General features: G+C 28.7%; 2 protein-coding genes across 2 annotated transcripts; both read right to left on the minus strand.

Annotated features, from left to right (window-relative positions):
* Window positions 1–4360: 4360 nt before the first annotated feature.
* LOC114181471 (ethylene-responsive transcription factor TINY-like) lies at window positions 4361–5912 on the minus strand. The gene has a single exon (XM_028067938.1). The coding sequence runs from the start codon at window positions 5426–5428 to the stop codon at window positions 4751–4753; it is 678 nt and encodes a 225-aa protein (XP_027923739.1). The 5' UTR covers window positions 5429–5912; the 3' UTR covers window positions 4361–4750.
* Window positions 5913–17570: 11658 nt separating this feature from the next.
* LOC114181164 (probable glycosyltransferase At3g07620) lies at window positions 17571–20609 on the minus strand. The gene is made up of 4 exons (XM_028067522.1): window positions 19678–20609; window positions 19461–19591; window positions 18995–19328; window positions 17571–18348 (listed from the first exon to the last, which is right to left on the minus strand). The coding sequence occupies exons 1-4, from the start codon at window positions 20353–20355 to the stop codon at window positions 17680–17682; spliced, it is 1812 nt and encodes a 603-aa protein (XP_027923323.1). The 5' UTR covers window positions 20356–20609; the 3' UTR covers window positions 17571–17679.
* Window positions 20610–20874: the final 265 nt, after the last annotated feature.

A 20874-nucleotide genomic window follows, 5' to 3' on the forward strand; every position in this document is an offset into this window, starting at 1 on the left:
TCGGTCTATTATGTCACATGTTATTAGAAGAATTTTATTCTTTATTAAATCTATTGTACCATATGCTATCGAAATGTAATCAAACCACCCATTACTATCTAATCTCATACTTTATATATATATATATATATATATATATATATATATATATATATATATATATATGGACCTGAGAGATTTTAAAGTCTACTTTTTAATATTTATTCGGTGAAATTGTATATATTTACTATATTTATTCCTCCTCTCCTTTTTTTTCTTTTTTTCATGAAGAGTGTACAATAAATGTGCCTCTGTAAAGCTAAATGCTTTTGATCGTTCATAGTATAGTTTTAAATTTTCAGGGTTACCAAAACTTACTGTATTCACATATTCATGAGCACAAAGATTCTAGCAGTAGACCACCACATCATAAATTGCGTTTCTATTTATTGTAGTAAATCGTAGATGAAAATCGACCAAAATCTTACCAGAAGAAGTCACAAATACTATTTTACTTTTTTGCCACCAACTGCATGTACTGGAAATAGATTTTCTTTTCTTTTCATAATTCAAAGCAAGAAAAATTGTTTATTTGAACATCTGGGAATACTCATGAAAAAAAAAATTACGAATACATTTATGACCCCATTTACATGTGTCGAGAGATTATAGTTTTATATGATTATATGACATTAGTTTTACACATATAAAATATTTGATACCACTTTTATTCTAAAATTTTAAGACAATGATGTTATGAACCTTTATTCTTATATAGTGTTTAACTCCTTCTATTTTATTTAATGTAGGACTTTTAACTCGTAGTTAGACTATTTTTGATAAAAAATAACATGCACACATGTTTTATATATATAGTCTAACCTAAATATTTCTTAGAGGCTAACTTTCCCTAATAAAGTGAGTGGTGTGAACACAGCATTTTCAGCATTAAGCAAATTTGCATAAATCAAGGGAATGCCTCTCTTCACACGTTAGGTTGGAGAAAACAAGGAAGAGATTCTTGTATATTAGTTTGGGTTGTCTAAGGTTACATTTTTTTTAATTATTATTATTTTTCTTGTTGAAAACTATGATTTATATTTATTTTTTTTTTCGAATCAAATGTACTTGTGCAGTGGCTTCTGTGATTTAGGTTGGGATACTTATAATTCCTAACCATAAACTCATATCTGATGACAATAACTATCTAAATTTAAATTCACAACCCAAAGTGTACTACAATACAATGTTCATATATGATGTTTATTATGCCTTATATAACCAAACCTAATTTTTCTGTGTCAACCAGAGATCATAAAATGGATAGAAAGAGAAGAGAAAGAATTAATTTGATAGTAAAAAGGAAGAAGAAAATATCATCATAAAAAAAATTAATAATAATTTTTTTTGATAAATAAATATTAAGACTTAATATTATAGAATTGACTTATAAGTGAAGAAATATACGTATCTCAAACATATAGGTTTAGAATATTTTTTATATTGTTTTTTAACAACTAAATTTTGAATTTAATTAAATTTTAAAATCAATTTATAAGATGTGATTTATATAAATTTATCCCTTTTTAGTTGAAATTTTTAACAAAATGCTATAACGTCCTTTAACACATTATCCATTAAGTAAAATTTGTTTTATATATATATATATATATATATATATATAATATTTTTATTTAGTTCATGAATTTCACTCATAATATTTTCTATACGTTTTAATATTAAAAAAAAGAAAAAAAATATGTAAGAGAATGAATTACTAAAACTGTTCTTATTTAAATTACCAGAGACATTTTAAATCTAGATTTTTCAACACGAAGATTACTTGTGACAATGATATGATCATAGTGATCATTGTGAATTTACATAGAACTTAATTTTTTTTCTTGTAAAATAAATTATTCACTAAAAAAATAAATAATAATAAAATTTAAATCAATTATGTTTGACACCATTTTATAAATTAAAAATTATTAAATTTTAAAAGAATTTTTATTATTAACAAAAATTATAATTGATTTATAAATTAGAGTCTAAATTAATTTCTAATATTAGTTATTAATATTTTAGTTTATTTATTGTTGTTTTTAAATTGATCACTAATCTAAAAATAGAAAATAACTTAAAGTTAGTAGTTAAAACTTTGATATATAATAATAGAAATTAATTTAAACTTTAATTTATAATAAGTTTATTATATTTTTTTATTAATAATAAAGATGATTTTAAATATTAATAGTTTTTAATTTATATTAAAATACTTAATAACTAATTATTTTTGATTTTTAAATTTGGTAATTATTTAATAATTTTCTCATAATAATTTAAATACGTGACCATGTAATTTCATACTTTCCACAGCCATTAAAATTTATTAAAAAGGCAATAATCACACTTTAGCTTCAGTAAATTTTACTCATGTATATAACTTTATATAGCTTCTAACAAAGTCCAACAATAATAGAAAAATATATGATGTTAAAGAATTATTCTCTCATTTATATGATTTTACAAGAAACATCAGTCACACTGACAATATTAGAGCAGACACAACTCTGGCTCATTGAGAACCATACATGCAACCATGGAAAAGAAAGAAAATAAAATAAAATGTGGTGATCCACCACACTGATATAATATTATATATATATATATATATATATATATATATATATATATATATATATTTAATTAGTTGGATGGTACCCACTTTTATTTAGATGTGTCAATTTGATATCTACTTTTAAAAAGATGTTAAAATTGAGTGTCAACTTTTGAAAAGATGTTTCCTTTTTAACAAAAAATTATTAACACCGTTAACGGTATTGATATTTAAAATGACTTATAAAATTAAGTATTGATATTTATATCAAAATTTAATGGTAAAAGTCACGAATTAAGTTAACAGTTTTAGTAATTTTTGTCCGAAAGATATCTGATTAAAATATTTTTTTCAAAAATTGAAACTAAATTGACACATTTTTAAAAATGGATATCAAACTGACATATTTGAACGAAAGTGGGTATCATCCGATTAATTAAATATATATATATATATATATATATATATATATATATATATATATATATATATATATATATATATATATATATAAATTTATGTGTATGTACTACAACTTTTGATTGCAGCTATCAGTGTTACTTTATGATTCAAGCTTGAATTTGTGTGTGTTTGACCATATTGTAAAGTGTAGACATCATAAACATACATCCACACGCGTCACAACAATGCCATCAAAATAAACTGTCACTAGAAAGAGCTATTACAACCCCACACCGCCACTAAAGTCAGGTGCATATATAAATCATGTAGAAAAGGGGAAAAAGTACTGTTTTTACTTTTTTCTTTCTTTTTTTATTTCTTTAGATTTCTTCCATCATTTCTTTTATTTACGACACAAAATATAAAATCAATAACATGATATCATCAAAAAATCAATCACATGTATCATGCCTTTAAATTATTATTATTGCATCTAGAAGTAACTAGCTACCACAGTATATTAAGGCTAAAGTCGCAATTAAAATGGAATATACGTTAGTTCCAATAGTTCCATATAATATTAATGCAATAATACTTTTAGTCAAATAGTGATACCATTAAGTATATATTCATTAAACTCCTGCTACCTGCCATCAATATTTATAATAATCAAATCATCGCATCATATTAAATAATGTAAAATATCCTAACATGGGACGGAATAAAAATTTATCTTTTTTTTCTTAACAAGTAAAAAAATAGGAAAATTCACTTTTTTTTTTACTTTTTGCAGAAAGTTTGAATTTGCAATAAGGAAAATGAAAAACATGAAGTTTGAGGTTGCGTGTGTAGAACAGCATCATCACTTCATTGCTAGCTGTATGTACCATGACTCCATGAGTTGAATTTGTGTTCGAAGCTTCATTCTGTTTGGAAAAACATTATAAAAAAAAGGAAGGGTGCACGTAGTACATTAATAATTATTATGGTTGTTGTTTTATTCGATCATACATATACGATGTAGACTTGTAATTTTGTTACCGTCAAGAGGGTCATTTTCTGAAAACAGAGAAACCAAAAAAACAATGAAAAGAGGAAGAATGAGCTGTAAAAATAAAAAAAATAAAAATAAAAATCCAATGGAGAATCTTCCTTTAACCTTTATTCTTGTCCTCTAAAAGCAGAACTATATAATGTAAGCTTAGAACAACTTTCTACACGTATCTTTCGCTGCATTTCCATCGTCATTATCGTCATCATTATGAAACCAGAACACCAATCACCTACCACCATTGTTTTTGTGTATGAAGCTCGTAACAAACCAGAAGAGGAAGATGAAGAATAGAGAGAGTAATTACAAGCAAGAAACAAAAAAATATTCATATATTATGACCCTTGAAAGGAAAAAATTGCCGAAGGGCCCATATGATAAATAAGTACTATGCAATTCAGGAAAAGAAAATAAAAGGAAAAAAAATACAAAAATAATGAAAATTGTTGAACCTAAAGTTCCTAATCGAGAATTATGGTATAATTTCTCGATATATTGTATCGATTTTGGCAGGTCAATAGATATTATTTTTCTATTCCATATACATGAGCCTGAAAAATCGAATTTTTTTTTTTACCAGATACTTTAAGAAAAACAAACACGATGATGAACTAAATACCACACACAAAAATATGAAGAAAAAAAAAACCATACTTCAATGGGTAGCATTAGTGTAATAATTTGTTTGTTGCCTGAGTTCAAGGCCACAAGGAAAGAACCATGCTTTCTGACTCTTGCATTGAAACCATGTTCATGTTCATGTCACCGATGAAGTACCCACCGTCATAAATGCCGTGGCACCACGGGTGAGGATAGGGCCACCCTTCATCCGGGTCGAGGAACACGAACTCCGTATTCGGGTCGGGCGAGTCGAAGCTGGACCCCAGCGGCGGCAGCTCCACAATCTCGCCGAGGTCGTCCTCCGGCGCTGCGGGCGGGGAGGGAGGGGTCCGGGGAGGCGCCTCCATGGAGGCGGCCTTGGCGGCGGCGGCCTGCACGTCGCGGGGGGAGTTGGAGGCGGGGCGCGGCAGGGAGGCGGCGAGTTCGGGGAAGTTAAGGATGGCCGAGGAGCCCTTTATGGTGAGCGCCGCCACGTCGTGCGCACGCGCCGCCATCTCGGCGGTGGCGAAGGTGCCGAGCCAGATTCGGTTCTTCTTCCGCGGCTCGCGGATTTCCGACACCCATTTCCCCCACGTCCGCATTCTGACTCCTCTGTACACCGAATGCTTGCCGTCGTTACTACTACCATTGTTGTCGCTGCTTCTACCTCGTTTCTTGGAACTGGACGATGACGATGACGGCGAAGAAACAGAACCAGAACCAGAACCAACGGCGTTTCTTGTCTCTGATTCCGAGGAGGGTGCTGGGTCGACCATGTTAAAAAGAATAGAACTTTCTTTGTTGCTGTTCTTGGTTTGATGTTTGTAACAATGTCCCTATGACAGTGACACAGTGTGTGCGATGAAAGAGTGAGAAAATGTAACAAGGAAAGTGAGATGAAGAGAGTTTGAGGGAAAAGAGGGGGTTTTAGTAGAGGGAGAGAAAAGAGAAGAAGAGGGAAAATTAATTGGGAAGAGAAAAGAAAACGTGGGGGGTTATGTACGTAAGCAAGGACCCTTCAGAGACCCACACGAATGGCTCTGCTTTCAAAACCCCATCATCAAACAAACAAGGTTATCTATGCCAACATAAACATGCTACTTCCATAACTAAGGTTGCTTCTAACATTTTTATAGTTAATTTGTTTGGAGGTGCCGAAGGATGAAGGAAGGTCACAACACAACACAACACAACCCTCATGAATAATAATAATAATAATAACAATACCTCACTCACAGCCTGGCACTCCTTTCTCCACAGTTTTCATGGCATGCCATGCCATCGCCTAATATTTATATATCTATAACTCTTACACTCTTCTTCTCTTGTCTGTATCTTGGGAGAACCAAACAGTAAAAATCACTGAAACTAAATTTAATCTTAAATATTTGTTACGAGTTATGTTGTTTTGTTTTTGGTTTTCCCTTTTCACCTATCACCCTTTTGTGGCATAGGGATACTGTTATTGTCCCATTCTCTAAGCTTTCTACTACACCAGCAAAACACCGTGAAAAACATCACTAATTTACCCTTCATGGCTTCTATACTTCTTTCGACACATTACACACATTGTTATTATTATTATACGCGAAGACGATCCTATGTAGCCACCTTTTTTGTCCCCTCTCAAAGAAAAGAAGAAAAGAAAACACTTCCCATTGTTAGTGTTGTGGTAGTAGAATTAATTAGTTAAGATTATGTCATGTTAGTTAAATAATATATTGTAAACTATGTCGGTGGCATTGTATATATTGAAGCTATGTACCAAAAGGGTGGGGTGGGGAGAGATTTTAAGAGCTATAAGGAACTGTTATGGAGTGTTTTTCTGGTTAGGGTTCATGTTGTTGCAGTTGCAGAGATAGAACTGATAAGAAGAAGAGGAACAAGCTTCATACTATGAAAGTAAATTTTTGGAGTTTAAATTTACTCTGTGTATTCCTCTTTTGTTCATGTATCATAGGGGTCTTATAAAGGGAACAAAAAACAGGGGCAATGTTTACATTTTAAAGTCACTTATTATTCTCTTGTACCATATTTTGCATAGACAAAAATTAAACCTAAATTTGTGAGTATTGATTTTACTTTGACTTTATTTTAATTAAAAAAAAATACTTTTTTTTTATTTAAAATTTAGTATTAAGATGAATTTGCATATATAATCATATCAGCTTTCAGTCTTGTTTTTGCATAAGTAAAGAATAAATATTATTAAAACATCATCGCTTAGACTTTTTTCAACTCGCTTATTATTAGAAGTTGAAACTTGTCAAAATATTTACAAAATTTTACTAATTTTACTTCTTGTTTTGAAGTGATTCCAATTTAACAGAAGTTAATTAAATACGGGAACTTGAAGGTAATTAAGCCGAAAGTGTGATTATGTGTATGAAAATATGCTTTTATCTATTAAAGGTAGTTTTATTTTTATAAATATGCTTAGATAAAGAAATTGTTTATATCTTATTGATAGATCATGTTAAATTTTATAATTAATTTATTTGTATAATTTATTTTACTACAAGCTTACCTTTTCCAAAAGAAACATTTAACAAAATCCACATTTCAAAATTAGAATTTTACATGTATAATCAATAGCAAATTTGATTTCTAAATACTCAGATTATTTAGTTTTTATAATAAAACTGACAGTAGATATTTATACTTTTATATATATATATATATATATATATATATATATGGACCCAGCAATAATAGTCGTACCTCAATTTAATTTTATATTAGCCAAAATCCAATATAATAATATAATTGGTGAGGAAAGAGGACATGTATTATATATCATTATTTTAAAAGAAATGAGTAAACTAGAAGTCTCCTCAAGAAGAGATTATTTCAGAGAAAATGAGACGTGTACTAATTTAGGTACACATATATATTTGTATTGCAACGATTATAAAAAATAAAAATAGTAAAAAAAAAGCAAGTGAATATTATTTGGACCAATTGCATTTTAAGGTGTAACGAGTGCTATCAAAACATAACATTTTATGGTCATCCGAGATGGTTAAATAGAAGAATAAGTGAATTCTTTTGATTCAAAGTTAATTACTATCTAAGGTACTAATTAAAGGGTAATAAAACCCCTTATTTTAACATATTTTAGTCTGATTTGTTAATAGTCTAAAAAAAGTCAAATTGAACTTTATAATAAAAATAACTTAAAAAATCAAACTCTTCTTGTAATTGAACAAGTTAGGAGACAAATATGTCAATTTTGCAGACAATCCTAAAAACTCAAATTTGAGTAAGAAACAATTAGAGTAAAAAACTCTAAAAATCCAAAAAATCAATAATGAAACCAAAATCTGAATATATGTATAGCTCAAAACAATCAACATAATCACAAATCAAATTAAAATAAGATTAAAAAACTACAAAACAAAATCATCAAAATTAAGACAAAATCAAGGGAATCATTGCCTCCTTCCTCTCTATCAGGATTGCCGTTGTTGAAATCGCCGTGCGCTTCCTTTCTTAATCTCGATGTTCCTTGCACTTCTTGGTGTGGCTTCGTGTGCACCTGCTCTCCTAATCTCGCATGGTAATGTTGGCTAATTAATGATGTGTTATGGATAGTGGTGGTGGCAGCTCTCGCATTTCACATTTGTGTTTGTGAGTGCATGGTATGTTTTTGATTTTGGTTATACACCTAGTACAAAAAGATGAGATGATTGATAAAGGGTTGTCTTGGTGTTTCTTGATTACGAACACATAAATGAAAATAAAAATTGGTTGAGGAAAACAAAAGTAGCAACACATGAACGAGGTATAGACGGGTTGTAGGTTGGTCCGCACAAATCCATGCAATCTGCACAAATCCGTACAATGACTTCACGGATTCATTCACCTAACCCAACCCATCCTTTTAAGTTAGGTTGGTGGACGGACCAACCCGTTAGACCAGACTCGCTTTGACATCTCTATGACTATTTTTTCTTAATATAGTTTTGTTTCTTAACTATGAGAGTGCTCTTATATTTAAAGATGAAGTGATTTACAAATCGTTTATTCTTTGGATAATAAGAGAATATTTCAATTACATAAAATAAAAAATAATAACAAAATACAAAGATAATAATGAAACACAATGTATCTCGTATACTATGATATTTGTTAATAAAATGTCATTTATTCAGATAACGAACTTAGGCCCAATTTTCTCACCTAAACTTTAGATTGACCTTTAGGCGTACCATTCATCTTCAAGCATCGGATCGGAACCCAAATGACCAAATTTAAATTTTAGGTCCAAAAAGTCATAGCATGTCCTAACAGACCAATAAAAAGCCATGTCAAAGATAGGTTGGTTCGTATTTATTTATAGATTCGGGTGCAAACTCAGGTTGGGTGCTAGACAATTTGGTTAGGTCATTTTTCACTTAAGTCTTCATTCTTCAAAACTTGTTGGTTGGGAATATGAACTCAACTTTTACCAAGATAAGACTTAAACCAAATTGATCATGGCCAATAAAATTACATATTGGAAGCTATAAGTTAACTTAATGGTAAAAGTCTAAAGGAAGAATAAAAAAGCTTGTGAATTTAACTCATTCTACTAACATTTAAAATATTTAAGGTTGGTTTGAATAGTTTGAAAAAGAGTAAATGAGAAGTTGTAAATTTAACTCCTAATACTAACAAAATTAACGACTAACCTTTACTTATAAAATAAAATTATATAATACGAATTCACTGACGTTTTAAAGATATAAGGTTTCTTTCAACTAAAGGCTAGTATGATAAAATCATGCACACTGCATTCAGAAAATTAAATCTATAAAATCTACTAATTTCCATTTAAAAGTTTGGGGATATAAAATGGAAAATAAAAATAATTGAAAGTTTAAACAAATTTATTAGGAGTTGGTTATAATTCGTACTAATTCAGCCCATCAATTAAACTTTTTTTTTTATTTTGTATTTTTAAAATCTGTGTATGTATTTTTTAATTAATTAATTAATTAATTAATATTTTAAACTAAATAAATTAAAATAATTATTATTTTTACAATTATTTTATTATAATTAATAATTTAAATTTAATTTATAAATATAATATTAATGTATATATGTATTTTTAAAATAATATAATATATAAGTGATTGAAGTGAATTGATGGATTCGACCTGTAATCTAAAGTCTAATTTATCATCAAATATTACATTTTTTTAAATTTGAAGATATTGGGCATATCCTTCTTTTCTATCTCACATAGTATTATTTTTCATTATATCATTTCTTGTAATAATTTAATTAAGGTCAAGTTGTAATAATTTAGATTAGTTTTATATCAATGCATTTATCACATTTTGTAATTCTTGGATCGTGATTTCTCACTTGACTTTCTAATATATTGATTTAATTTGGTGATATTACTTGAATTGTGAACTATTGTATACTCTCTTTCAATTATATTTTTACTTGGTGGACATAGCAAAATAAACACAATTTAATTGGTTTGCCTAAATATGATTGTTGCTTTCTAATTTATTTTTTTCATATCCAAAACTTTATGAAATTTGAACTTTTGCAAGAATAATAACAATGTTATCTTTGTTTCATAAGAAATATATTATGGATATTTAAATGAGGTAAAATAGCAATCCATTGATATATATATATATATATATATATATATATATATATATATATATATATATATATATATATATATATATATATATATACCTAACCTTATTATTGCATTGTATATTATTGGAAGTTTATATATGTTTCCAAATTTAATGGGTCTGTAATGGAGTAAGCCTTAAAAATGGAATATCTACTGCAGTACTTTTGTAGTTGAAAACCTATTAATGCATGCTCTTATTACAATATATTTTTCCTAACATATTATTTTAATATATATTTTATTATTAGTGCAGTTTCATTGAGATTTATGAGTGAGTGAGGTTTCTTAAATAATTTGGGTTTACAGGTGTACTTTTAAAAATTTCAATCAATAATTAAGTGAGTGACTGTTAAAAAAAAAGTTTTGTTATTTATATCTTATTGTCATTTTCTAATTGAAGCGTTACAAATTTAGATAAATTTATTGACACGTAAGTATTTTGTAATTGGAGATTAATTTATGCAAAACTATAATTGTAGAAATTCCTTTATATTGAATTATTTAATAGTTAGTTTTAGTTTATGAAGCAATATATTTCGTTTTCCCTTTTGAGACATTTCGAAAAAATTTACCTAAATTATAAATTTAAAATATTTGGAATAATGATATGCTTTATCGGTTTTAAAAAAATAAATAAATATTTTCTGTTTGATTATGTAAGGAAGTAAAAAATAGTTTAAAAGTAATTGATTTTAAATATGATACTCAATTATTTTATCTATAAAAAATTTAACTATAAATAGATTTTATATTCCATATACTATTATATTAAGGAATGTTAAAAAAAATTCACCCGCATATATCTGGAAATAAAACATATAATAGATAGAAAATGAACGAATACCCGTGAATAACGGGGACGAATACTTTTTATACCTGCATATAATAGGACGGGTATGGGTATTATAGTATTTGTACCTGTGAATATTTATACCTGTTATACTTTAATTTAAATTAAATAAAAAAAACATGATTAAAACATTAACACATTGATTTTTGAATGTGTTATTTTTTATCTATTAGTTTCAAAAAATCTTCATTTATTTGTAAACTGTCATTCAACACTGTTTAATTGAGTTATTTGCATTTTGTTTAAAATTTATAAATGTTATGCATTGTATTTTTATTTGAATGTATGGTTAAATATGTCGTTAAATATTAAATTATTTTTCTATAAATACTGACAAATATCCGTGAATATTAAACAAATATGCCGGTACCCGCACAACAGATATCCACATAAATATAGATACAAATACGAGACAAATATTTATAAAGCGGAACGAGTATGAAGTTACTATCCACTCGTTAGCATCCCTAATTATAGGATAACATATTTTATAACAAGAAAGTTATAGATAAATATTATTGCTGAAATCATTTGTGTTATTTGAAAGTTTCTCAATAAATGAACAATTGATTAAAACCCGCGGAATCGGATAGGATATATATGATCCGTATTAATTTCTTCGAACATAATTATGGTTAATGGTATGTATCATATAAATTCCTGTGGTCCTACTCTTTAATTATTCTCAGAAATACTTCTTCTATTATTTTTTTATCTTCTTCCCTGAGAACTCTATATAAAATATAATAATTTGTTAATATTAATAAAATAAGTACGATTGTTTTAGTTTTACATCACAATAAACAAAATTTATTAAATACTAGATGAATATTTCTTTGAAAAGTTCGACGACTAAAAATGATGAAAAAAGGCACAAAAAAGAAATTTTAAGTTAAATAGAGCTTTTTTTATGTGATAAAAAAGTTATTATTATTCAAATAATAAATTAAAAAAGGTTGAAACAGTGTTACTTTTGTTTGCAAAACAAAAAGTTAAAAGCCAAAAGGCATATTCACTTTGTTTATTATGTTCTCGTAACATTCGTAAAGTTTCTTCACATAGTAGTATAAAATTGTAAAAGTTGGATTCCTCTATAATGATTTTGAGTAGAAAATTTGTTTTATGATGAGTAAATTATGAAGCTGAAATTAGTACTTTTTTAAATATGGTTATGAAATCATAGATTGTAATAAAAATAATCAATTATCTTTATTCAAAAATGGTTTTTAAAGATACCCATTTAATCGATTAATCTGCACAAACCTAGTTTTCACATACTTATTGTATAATAAACTATATTAGAATATAATTAATTATTTCAAGCTTTTTTTAAGCACATATATATTTTTAAATATTTGATCAAGTATAATTTTAAATGATTAAAAATATCTTGATAATCCTTTAACCAGTTAATCCAATGTAAGGACCAGTTGTTTCACATCTCTTAATATATCTGACACATACAAAATCTTACAAGATTATGTGATATTTTTTTCAATCATATAAATAAAGAAGTTACAATAAAATTGTTTTACCACAATAAAAGTAGTAAAATAGAAGATTTTTTTTTTGTTGATTGAGATATGGATTGTGAAAATGATTAGTGGTTTGAAACTGAGTTGAGGATGCAATGGGAGAAAGAGAAAGGTAATGTACTAAGAAGGACCCAAAAATTTAATCTCATAAATGAGTGGAGCCATTTGGTTATTGGCTTTCATTTTCCTCTTAATTTTTTTTTTTGATAGATGCCATTGCCATTCACATGCAACTCCATCACTGCCACTCTCAACAAGGCTTCCCCTTACTACAACCACATGCTACTAATAGTCATGCCATTTCTTCTACATCTTCTTTCAAACTTTTACACAAAAGGAAATTTTCTTCACTCAAATTAATGCCCTCTTTTATTAAACAATCAATTCTTAAAACATTAAAACAATATCAATCATCCATTTAGTTATGTGCGTGTTTGTTAATAGTAATGTTTAGAAGTCTTACATTACATTCATCAGAGATAACACCGATTTATAATATATATATCGGTGAAAATCTAATCCTACAAGATGGTTTTGAAGGATTGAGTTAGGTTTAAAATTTATTTCTTAACATGGTATCAAAGTCATGAGTTAGAGCCTATCTCAACAAAATTTATTGTTTGTTGGGTTTACTATTCGACCCGCCATCGGGCCACTATTGGATTACTCATAATGTTACTCCAATGCATAAGATGTATATACCTGTGAGGGAGTGTGTAGAAAGTCTCACATCGACTATAGATAAGACCAATTTAGACTATACATGTTGGTGCAAACCTCACCTTAATGAGTTTTGTGGGGTTGAGTTAGGTTCAAAGTCTACTCCTTAACAGTAACCAACCACAAGTTGAAAAATAGTACATTTAATTAATAATTTGGTTTCTATTTTTAAGTTTATGATTCATTTTGATCTGGTTATATTTTTTTAATCAATTAAGTTCCAATACTTTTTTAAATATAGTCAATTTGATCACTTCTATTAAATTGGCATTGACGATATTTGGAAGGTGTCCAATTTCGAACTTTTTAAAAGATGTTACGTGTCAAAATCTAAAAGGTGTCATATGTCAGATCAAATGGATCATAAGGTAAAAGATGACTTGGATTTTGACACAGATATCTTTTAAATAGTGTTAACATCAATTTAATCGAATAGACCAAATTAAATATATTTAAAACTTATTAAATTTAACGACATTTGAAATGTGTCTTTTGTTAAATTGTTTGCAAAATGTCATGTGTCAAAAATATGAAATGTTACATGTTAAACCATATGGGTCTCAAGGTTGAAAATGACTTAGATTTTAATGTGTGACACTTTTTGAACAATGTTAAGATCAATTTAACTTAATAGTTCACATTAACTATATTTACTCAATTAAGTAAAAAAAATTGTAAAAATCAAAGTGAATCATATAATTAAATATATAAAAATAATAATTTCATAATTAACTCAAAAGAGTATAAAGTTGAAGAAATTAAATATAAAAATTTGATAGTGTGAGAACAAGATGTTTACTTATAATTATAAATCATGAAATGTTTGGAGTAATTATCTTGAGTTAAAAGGTTAAAAAGTTATCATCAATGAGACAGGTTATAAGTTACTTTTATGTAGAATGAGGAATTTGGTTTCTTTAATAGGTTGGTTTTTGTGTTGTAATGTAAATTTGAAATTGACATTTTAAAATATATCATTCCTTTTTATTAATCTATTAAAATCAGATGTATTATAAATAATATTAAAACTCAGTAAAAATTTATAAATCCAAATGTAGAATGATTATTATTTTTTGTCCGATGATAAAATTATTTTTAGCTTATAAAGAATAAAGTATTCTAATTTTAAAAAAATTATACAAAAAATAGTTGTAAAAATATATTTATGTAAAAAAACTGTCTAATTATTTTATATAATTCTTTAAATATGTGTATAGGTAAGTTATTGTATCTATGCAGTCTTAGAAAAAAAAAGAGAAGAAAAATACCAACCTTCCAAAACTCATTAATGATTTATTTGACAGAGAGAAAAAAAAACATAGAAAAAAGGGAATAAAATAGTGAATTATAATAACATATAGTTATGAAGACAGAAATAAAATAAAATATATTCCATAATACATAAACAGGAATCTGAAAAAAGGTACTCATTTTTCCTCATTTAGACGTATTTCTTCACAACTCATTTAATTATAATCTATTTTCAAACTCTTTACACATTATTCATCATTTTTTTCTCTTTTCATTCTCTGAAGCAAAAAACGACGAGTATGTTCTCTTTTTATGGATGATGAAACACTATAAACCAAATTCTGAACTTCAATAACTGCGTACATATGAATTGGTGAATCGAATTGAATATTGTACATATGTAAATGTTAATGGATCTGTTCCCTTTTTTGCATTAAATACGCATCTTCATTCTTCCTCAACTTCTCAAATATTTATGCTTTTTTTGGAGGGTTGAAGGGAAATATTAGTATAATAACTATTTTTATTTTTCACTTTTTTTATTATATAAAATAATCAAATTTTTATTTTATTTTATTTCTCAGACGTATATCTATCAAGTACAAGATTATATATAAATGAATAGTTCGATAACAATTAATAGTTGTATTTTATATAATTTTATTATATAAGATTATTATTTTCTATTTTATTATTATTGTGGATTAATATTAATTAATAAATTGTATTATTAGTAAATATCATTAATTTTATAGATAATACATATTGGGTTTCTGATGAACGGTTCGTAATGGGTTGGATTGTTCAATTAATGGTTTTTGGTGGACTTAAGTATTGAGTAACTTGTTGAGAGGTCCCTGGTCTCTGTTGTTAAGGATATAAAATTGATATCCCATTAGTCGATTTTGTGAGAAGAAAACACATATGTAAGATGCGTTATGGAAAAACCTACCAGAAAAAGAGCATATTGTCTTAGCACCTAAACAATTTTAATCTTTCATTGATTCTATTTGGAAGATTAAGTATCACTTATCATCTATATTATTCTTAATTACTAATTAAGTACGCTTCTGCATACTATTTGTTATTAGGAACTGTTTTTAATATTTGGAATAATTTATTATGTCGATGATTTGACGCTTCTTATAATCTATTTTGTATTCATAATCTAATATTAATATCATAAGTCTAACAAACAACAAAACCTTGTTAAGATATATTTGAGACAATGTTGATGTTGTATTACTATATAAATTTTAAGTATAACTCAATTTTACAAAACTAAATTGTAAAATAAAGTTTATACTCACGTGTGTATTATAAATTTACGATATTTTTAGTCTGTCATGAAATTTTCATCAAAAAATATACTATAGAATTTAATTTTGTTTGTGGTTGAAGCTATTTGTTTGCATGAATGTACGAAAGTTCCTTGATTTAAAACATTATAAACTAAATACCGCACCTTAGCATTTATTCTATTGTTAATTCTGAGTGTATATGCTTGAGCACAACACAAACTTATAAATGGAAATCTATGGTGTAACCTTATGTTAGGGAATGAAAAAATGTTTCAAATTGTTCCTAAAACCAGTCTTAAATAAACGTTGGTGAGCAAAATTTGTTGGTGAACTTGGACAATGTTTTGACTATTTATATGTTTGATGTTTAGTTGGTGATAAATGAACAAAGAAACAGAAGAAATAATAGAAAAAGGGACCAGAAAGAGGAAGGAAGAAGAAGAAAGCAATAAATTGGTTGTTATTAAAAGAAAGGGAAGGTGGAAAAAGAAATGAAGATTGAAAATATAATTAGAAAATTAATTGTATTTTTAAAGTATTTTTCATATTAAATTAGCATTTTGTCCCATTGTTCAAATATTCTCATAAATTTTTATATGTGGCAAATTTTGGATAATTTTAAAATTTGATTATATTTTAGGACACTTTTGACACCATTTTTTTATTATCATTTGACACTATTTCTCATAACTATTTATTTTCTCTTTTATCTAAAGATACAGAAGTTAACTTTTGTTAAAACTATTTTACCTTTATACAAGTTATCAAATGGTCGTTAAATGGTGTCAAACAACTTTTTTCTATATTTTAAAAGAAAATGAGATTATGATTCTTGTTTTTTTTACTCTCTTACGTGATTTAATGTACACTAAAAAAAGAAAAATATGTGACTGTACTATGGGCCCAAAAACATTTGTAGTACAATTAGAAATAAATGCAATCAGGGCACTTATGGAATTAGTCTTGTCAATTACGATTCCTTAGTATGTACACTCTACGGACTCTAGTACAACCCACACATTATTTCGAACCCTATTTTCCTTTTATATAAAAATATTTTTACATCATTTCATTACTTTTAAAAAATCAATTTGAAACGACAAAAAATAATTTTAGGTATCTGAACCAACCAAGGTCTATAATCTATTTAGTTCCTTTCATAAAATTGACACTTTTGCCTTCAATGTTTGCACAGGTCACAAAAAAGCTTGTGTTGGGCTTTCTATATGTCAAAGCAAATAATTTTTCTTCCTGCACCCGCATAATTTCAAGCAACACCGATGTGCTGCATTTAATAGAGTGTTTAAGTTTTTTTTTTCTAATACCATAAAATGCAGTTAGTAATAATGTGGGTGCATAACAAAAAAGCCCGTACATGAAGTAGTAGCAGTTAACAAGATTTTGTTCATCTAAGTTTTAGGTCTACATCATAGTTAACTCTACTGTGTTCTTAAGAATATCTTATCATTTGAAGCATGATATAAATATTTTGATATTCATATATTTTTCTGACATTCCTTAATTCTTTTGAACATTATACAGATATATTAATATTAATAACTTTTTTATGCATAGTGCAGCTTGGGTTCATAAGCCTTATGACACATTGAAAACATCAGAAATAACTTTCTGCAATTAATTTGTTCAGTCCACCATTTCTGTAATTTTTCAAGCTGAATTCTACAAATTTTCAAGTAACTTATTCACATCAATGATATCATCACCTGGGTCTGATCTGAGAAAGCCTATTGTTCCATATTGCATGAAGAATCATATGAAACAAATCATACTTAACAGGAACTTTGTGCCACAGGAAGTGCTGCTGAACCTTCTTCACTCCCAAATGCAGTGCAAGGTACTTCTCTTCTGGGATTGAGAGAAGTATGTTTCTGAGACTAGGAATATCCCTCTCAAGAACAAACACAGAAAAAGCTTCCCAATTCAATACCTCAAAGAAAGGAGGCACATAATTATCTGATATGATGACAGGCACACACTCAGAAAAAATGGCCTCAATTATTCTTGGGGTGTGAACCTCATGGCCTCTAGCACATATGCAGTACTTGCTGCTATTCATGTATTCCATATACAGTTTTTTACCTTCCAAATCACGTGGCATTGGACCAAAAATTTTCATGTCAGGTTCTTTATTCTGCCAGTGTTTCAGCAGAATTGGACGGAGATAACCATGCATGCTTCCTGCAAAAAAGGCCAGAATAGACCTTTCTGAAGGAGGTTTCCCCACAAATTCTCTCAGTGGATTCATCACAGAGTGTATGTAGGTGACAGGTAGGGTAGTGTCCTTCCCTATTTGGAAGCCTTTAGCAGCATTGGAATTACAGAGAGACCTAATACAACCTTTCATTCGTTGCCTTGTGATTTGGGAGGCCTGCAATTGTGTACATCATACTATGTTAATATTGCAGAAAACTCAAGCTACAACATATATCCATTCAGCAACTTGAAGTAATATAGCATGGCGACATTGTCCCTTTTCACTAGATAGATAAGCCCTATGTGGAACATTTTCAAATTACAAAATTTATTGTGTAAAACATGTGGAATATATGATGTTATAGGTTTTGTAGCATGAGAAAGTTCTTCCATGACTGAGCAGAACAAGTATTCAACAACTATGAGCAATGACATAACTAAACCACTCTATGAAAAAGATGCTCAGATCAAAAGGAGTTGCACAATAAGGTTGAATCAGGCTTAATGTCTATTTTTTATTAGAATATCAGAGTCATGAATTAAAATCTATCATAGTGAAGTTTGTTATTTGTTGGATCTATTAATGTCCATTACTTATCGGAATATCAGAATCATCTATCATAGTGAAGTTTGTTATTTGTTGGGTCTATTAATGTCTATTTCTTATCGGAATATCAGAGTCATGAATTAAAATCTATCATAGCGAAGTTTGTTATTTGTTGGGTCCATTGTTCCACCAAATCTTAAAAGAGAATTTTACCAGCACTATCCTGTGAAAATGTTCCATTAATGCTAATAAAAGGGATGCATTAAAAGCTCACCCAATCATGACAAGCAACAAGAAAATGGTCGGCTCCATCAGTTCTATTCCAGAATCGATATTTTCCTGCAATTAAGTCCACATATTTCTCAAGGTATTGCTCCATCTGCTTCTGGTTAGGAAGAGTAGCTCTTAGTATTTGTGAACTGAATGGTAGGTAAAACAAATGAGCTTTTCGGGGATCTTTCACAATGAACCTTTTATTCCCTTCCATCAATTTCATAAACCAACCCTCTGAGGCATAGATTCCTCTCATCTTAGGTTGATGAAATACAGGTTTTGCTCCCTCTCTATAGACAAAAACTTTGAGCTTGCGCTCCATCAGTTCGTAACTCCTGAAGAACAAATTCATAAATGTGCTTAAGAGGGGAAAAAAACAGGGAGAGGGTGAGAAGAGAATACAAGAACAAAAGTAAAAGACTCTAACACAATGCTCAACATTTAACATAAAAGAATTGCAAGGATACCTTGAAAACTTGGAAACATTTAGGAAAACAGGTGCATAGAGTTCTGAAGAATTTGATATGACACGGGCATTTTCAATCTCTAGTTTTGCAGAAAAGAGTTCCCGGTCTGGTCTAGAAGACCACCTTGGCCTCTGTCACCAATACATAACACAAGAAAATTAGGATCCATAAAGATTCCTGGTGGCTCAAATTGGAACCAAAAAGCTGAAATCCATACCATAGAAGCAGAGTTAAAACTCTGAAGCAATGAGCTCATATGTGTCATTGAAGTTGGCCACACCAACTTTCTCATGTTCGATGAGGTATTCGACATGGATAAAGGAGATTTCAACAGTTGTGATTCCATATCCACACTCTCTATTCTACTGGCATTGGAAGGTTCTTTTCCAACAAGTAACTCATCAGACATGCTAAAACCAGCATCTAGAATTTTAATGTCCTCAGAAGGAATCTCATGAGATGCAAATTGCACATTATGTTGAATATCGTGTTTGTTATCCACAATTGCATACTTAGATCTTTCTTTAGTGAAATCTTCAATTGCATCATCATGACTTCCCAATTTAGAACCCTTATTGGGGAGGTGTTCCTCTCTTGAATTTATGCCCCTTTTAGATTCCAATTCATGGTCCAAATCAGCTTCTTTCTCAGCAGCATATTCTTCTGAATGAGAGGAAAAAGTGAGATTAACCGTGACATTGTTTTCTGTGGATCTATACAAACCCTTGTTTTCTGAATTTCCAGAAATGGAAACTTCAACTGGGAATGCCACTGAGCTCCCATCAGCATCCAACAGAGATTTATACGTTGTCCAACAACATTGGAAGACAACTATCACAACAACGAACACCCCAACAATTAACAACCTTCTAATTGCCACAAGACGCAGCTTCATAGCTACAACAGAGAAACCCCTTTCATGCAAAACTCAAGAGGAAAACTTCCCCAGAAACTGAATCAAATGCAAGCACAGCAGCAACATATTTCGAAGAAATCTTCGGTACTAGTTACAAAGACTTCAACTTTGCAAACATAACCAAACACCCTTTAACCATAAAACACTGGAAAAGGAAAATCTACGAACATTACCTTAAAAGCCATGCCATTTCAACAGGTTCTCAGGTGGCTGTGGAGTGTAGTGTGTTGATCAGACACAGCAGAATATAATATTAATATATCCTTGCCGGTGCAAATAATTACGCTGTTGCCACTGTACAAATGAAAGAATGACGTCGTTTTGGAAAATGTAAGAAAACTTTTGTTGAGTACAAAAGTTGATTTTTAGAAGTGACAGTAACAAAAAAACAGAGAATCTTGTTATCTTATTTTAAAAACGAAATCAAAGAGAACAAAAAACATTTATGAAATTGAATAATTCTTTGTCTTGTCTTAGGTACGTTGAAAACAAGTGTTT

The sequence above is a fragment of the Vigna unguiculata genome, chromosome 4 (assembly GCF_004118075.2).
Source record: "Vigna unguiculata cultivar IT97K-499-35 chromosome 4, ASM411807v1, whole genome shotgun sequence".
In the NCBI taxonomy this organism is placed as follows: Eukaryota; Viridiplantae; Streptophyta; class Magnoliopsida; order Fabales; family Fabaceae; genus Vigna; species Vigna unguiculata.

What these genes read in the sequence shown, in the direction of transcription:
- LOC114181471 (XM_028067938.1), bottom strand. Translation starts at nt 5,428, where the DNA reads ATGGTCGACCCAGCACCCTCCTCGGAATCAGAGACAAGAAACGCCGTT.
- LOC114181164 (XM_028067522.1), bottom strand. Translation starts at nt 20,355, where the DNA reads ATGAAGCTGCGTCTTGTGGCAATTAGAAGGTTGTTAATTGTTGGGGTG. An exon ending in GTTTTAACTCTGCTTCTATG is followed by an intron (nt 19,592 to 19,677) that starts GTATGGATTTCA and finishes TATTGGTGACAG; the next exon opens with AGGCCAAGGTGGTCTTCTAG. An exon ending in TTGTTGCTTGTCATGATTGG is followed by an intron (nt 18,349 to 18,994) that starts GTGAGCTTTTAA and finishes ACACAATTGCAG; the next exon opens with GCCTCCCAAATCACAAGGCA.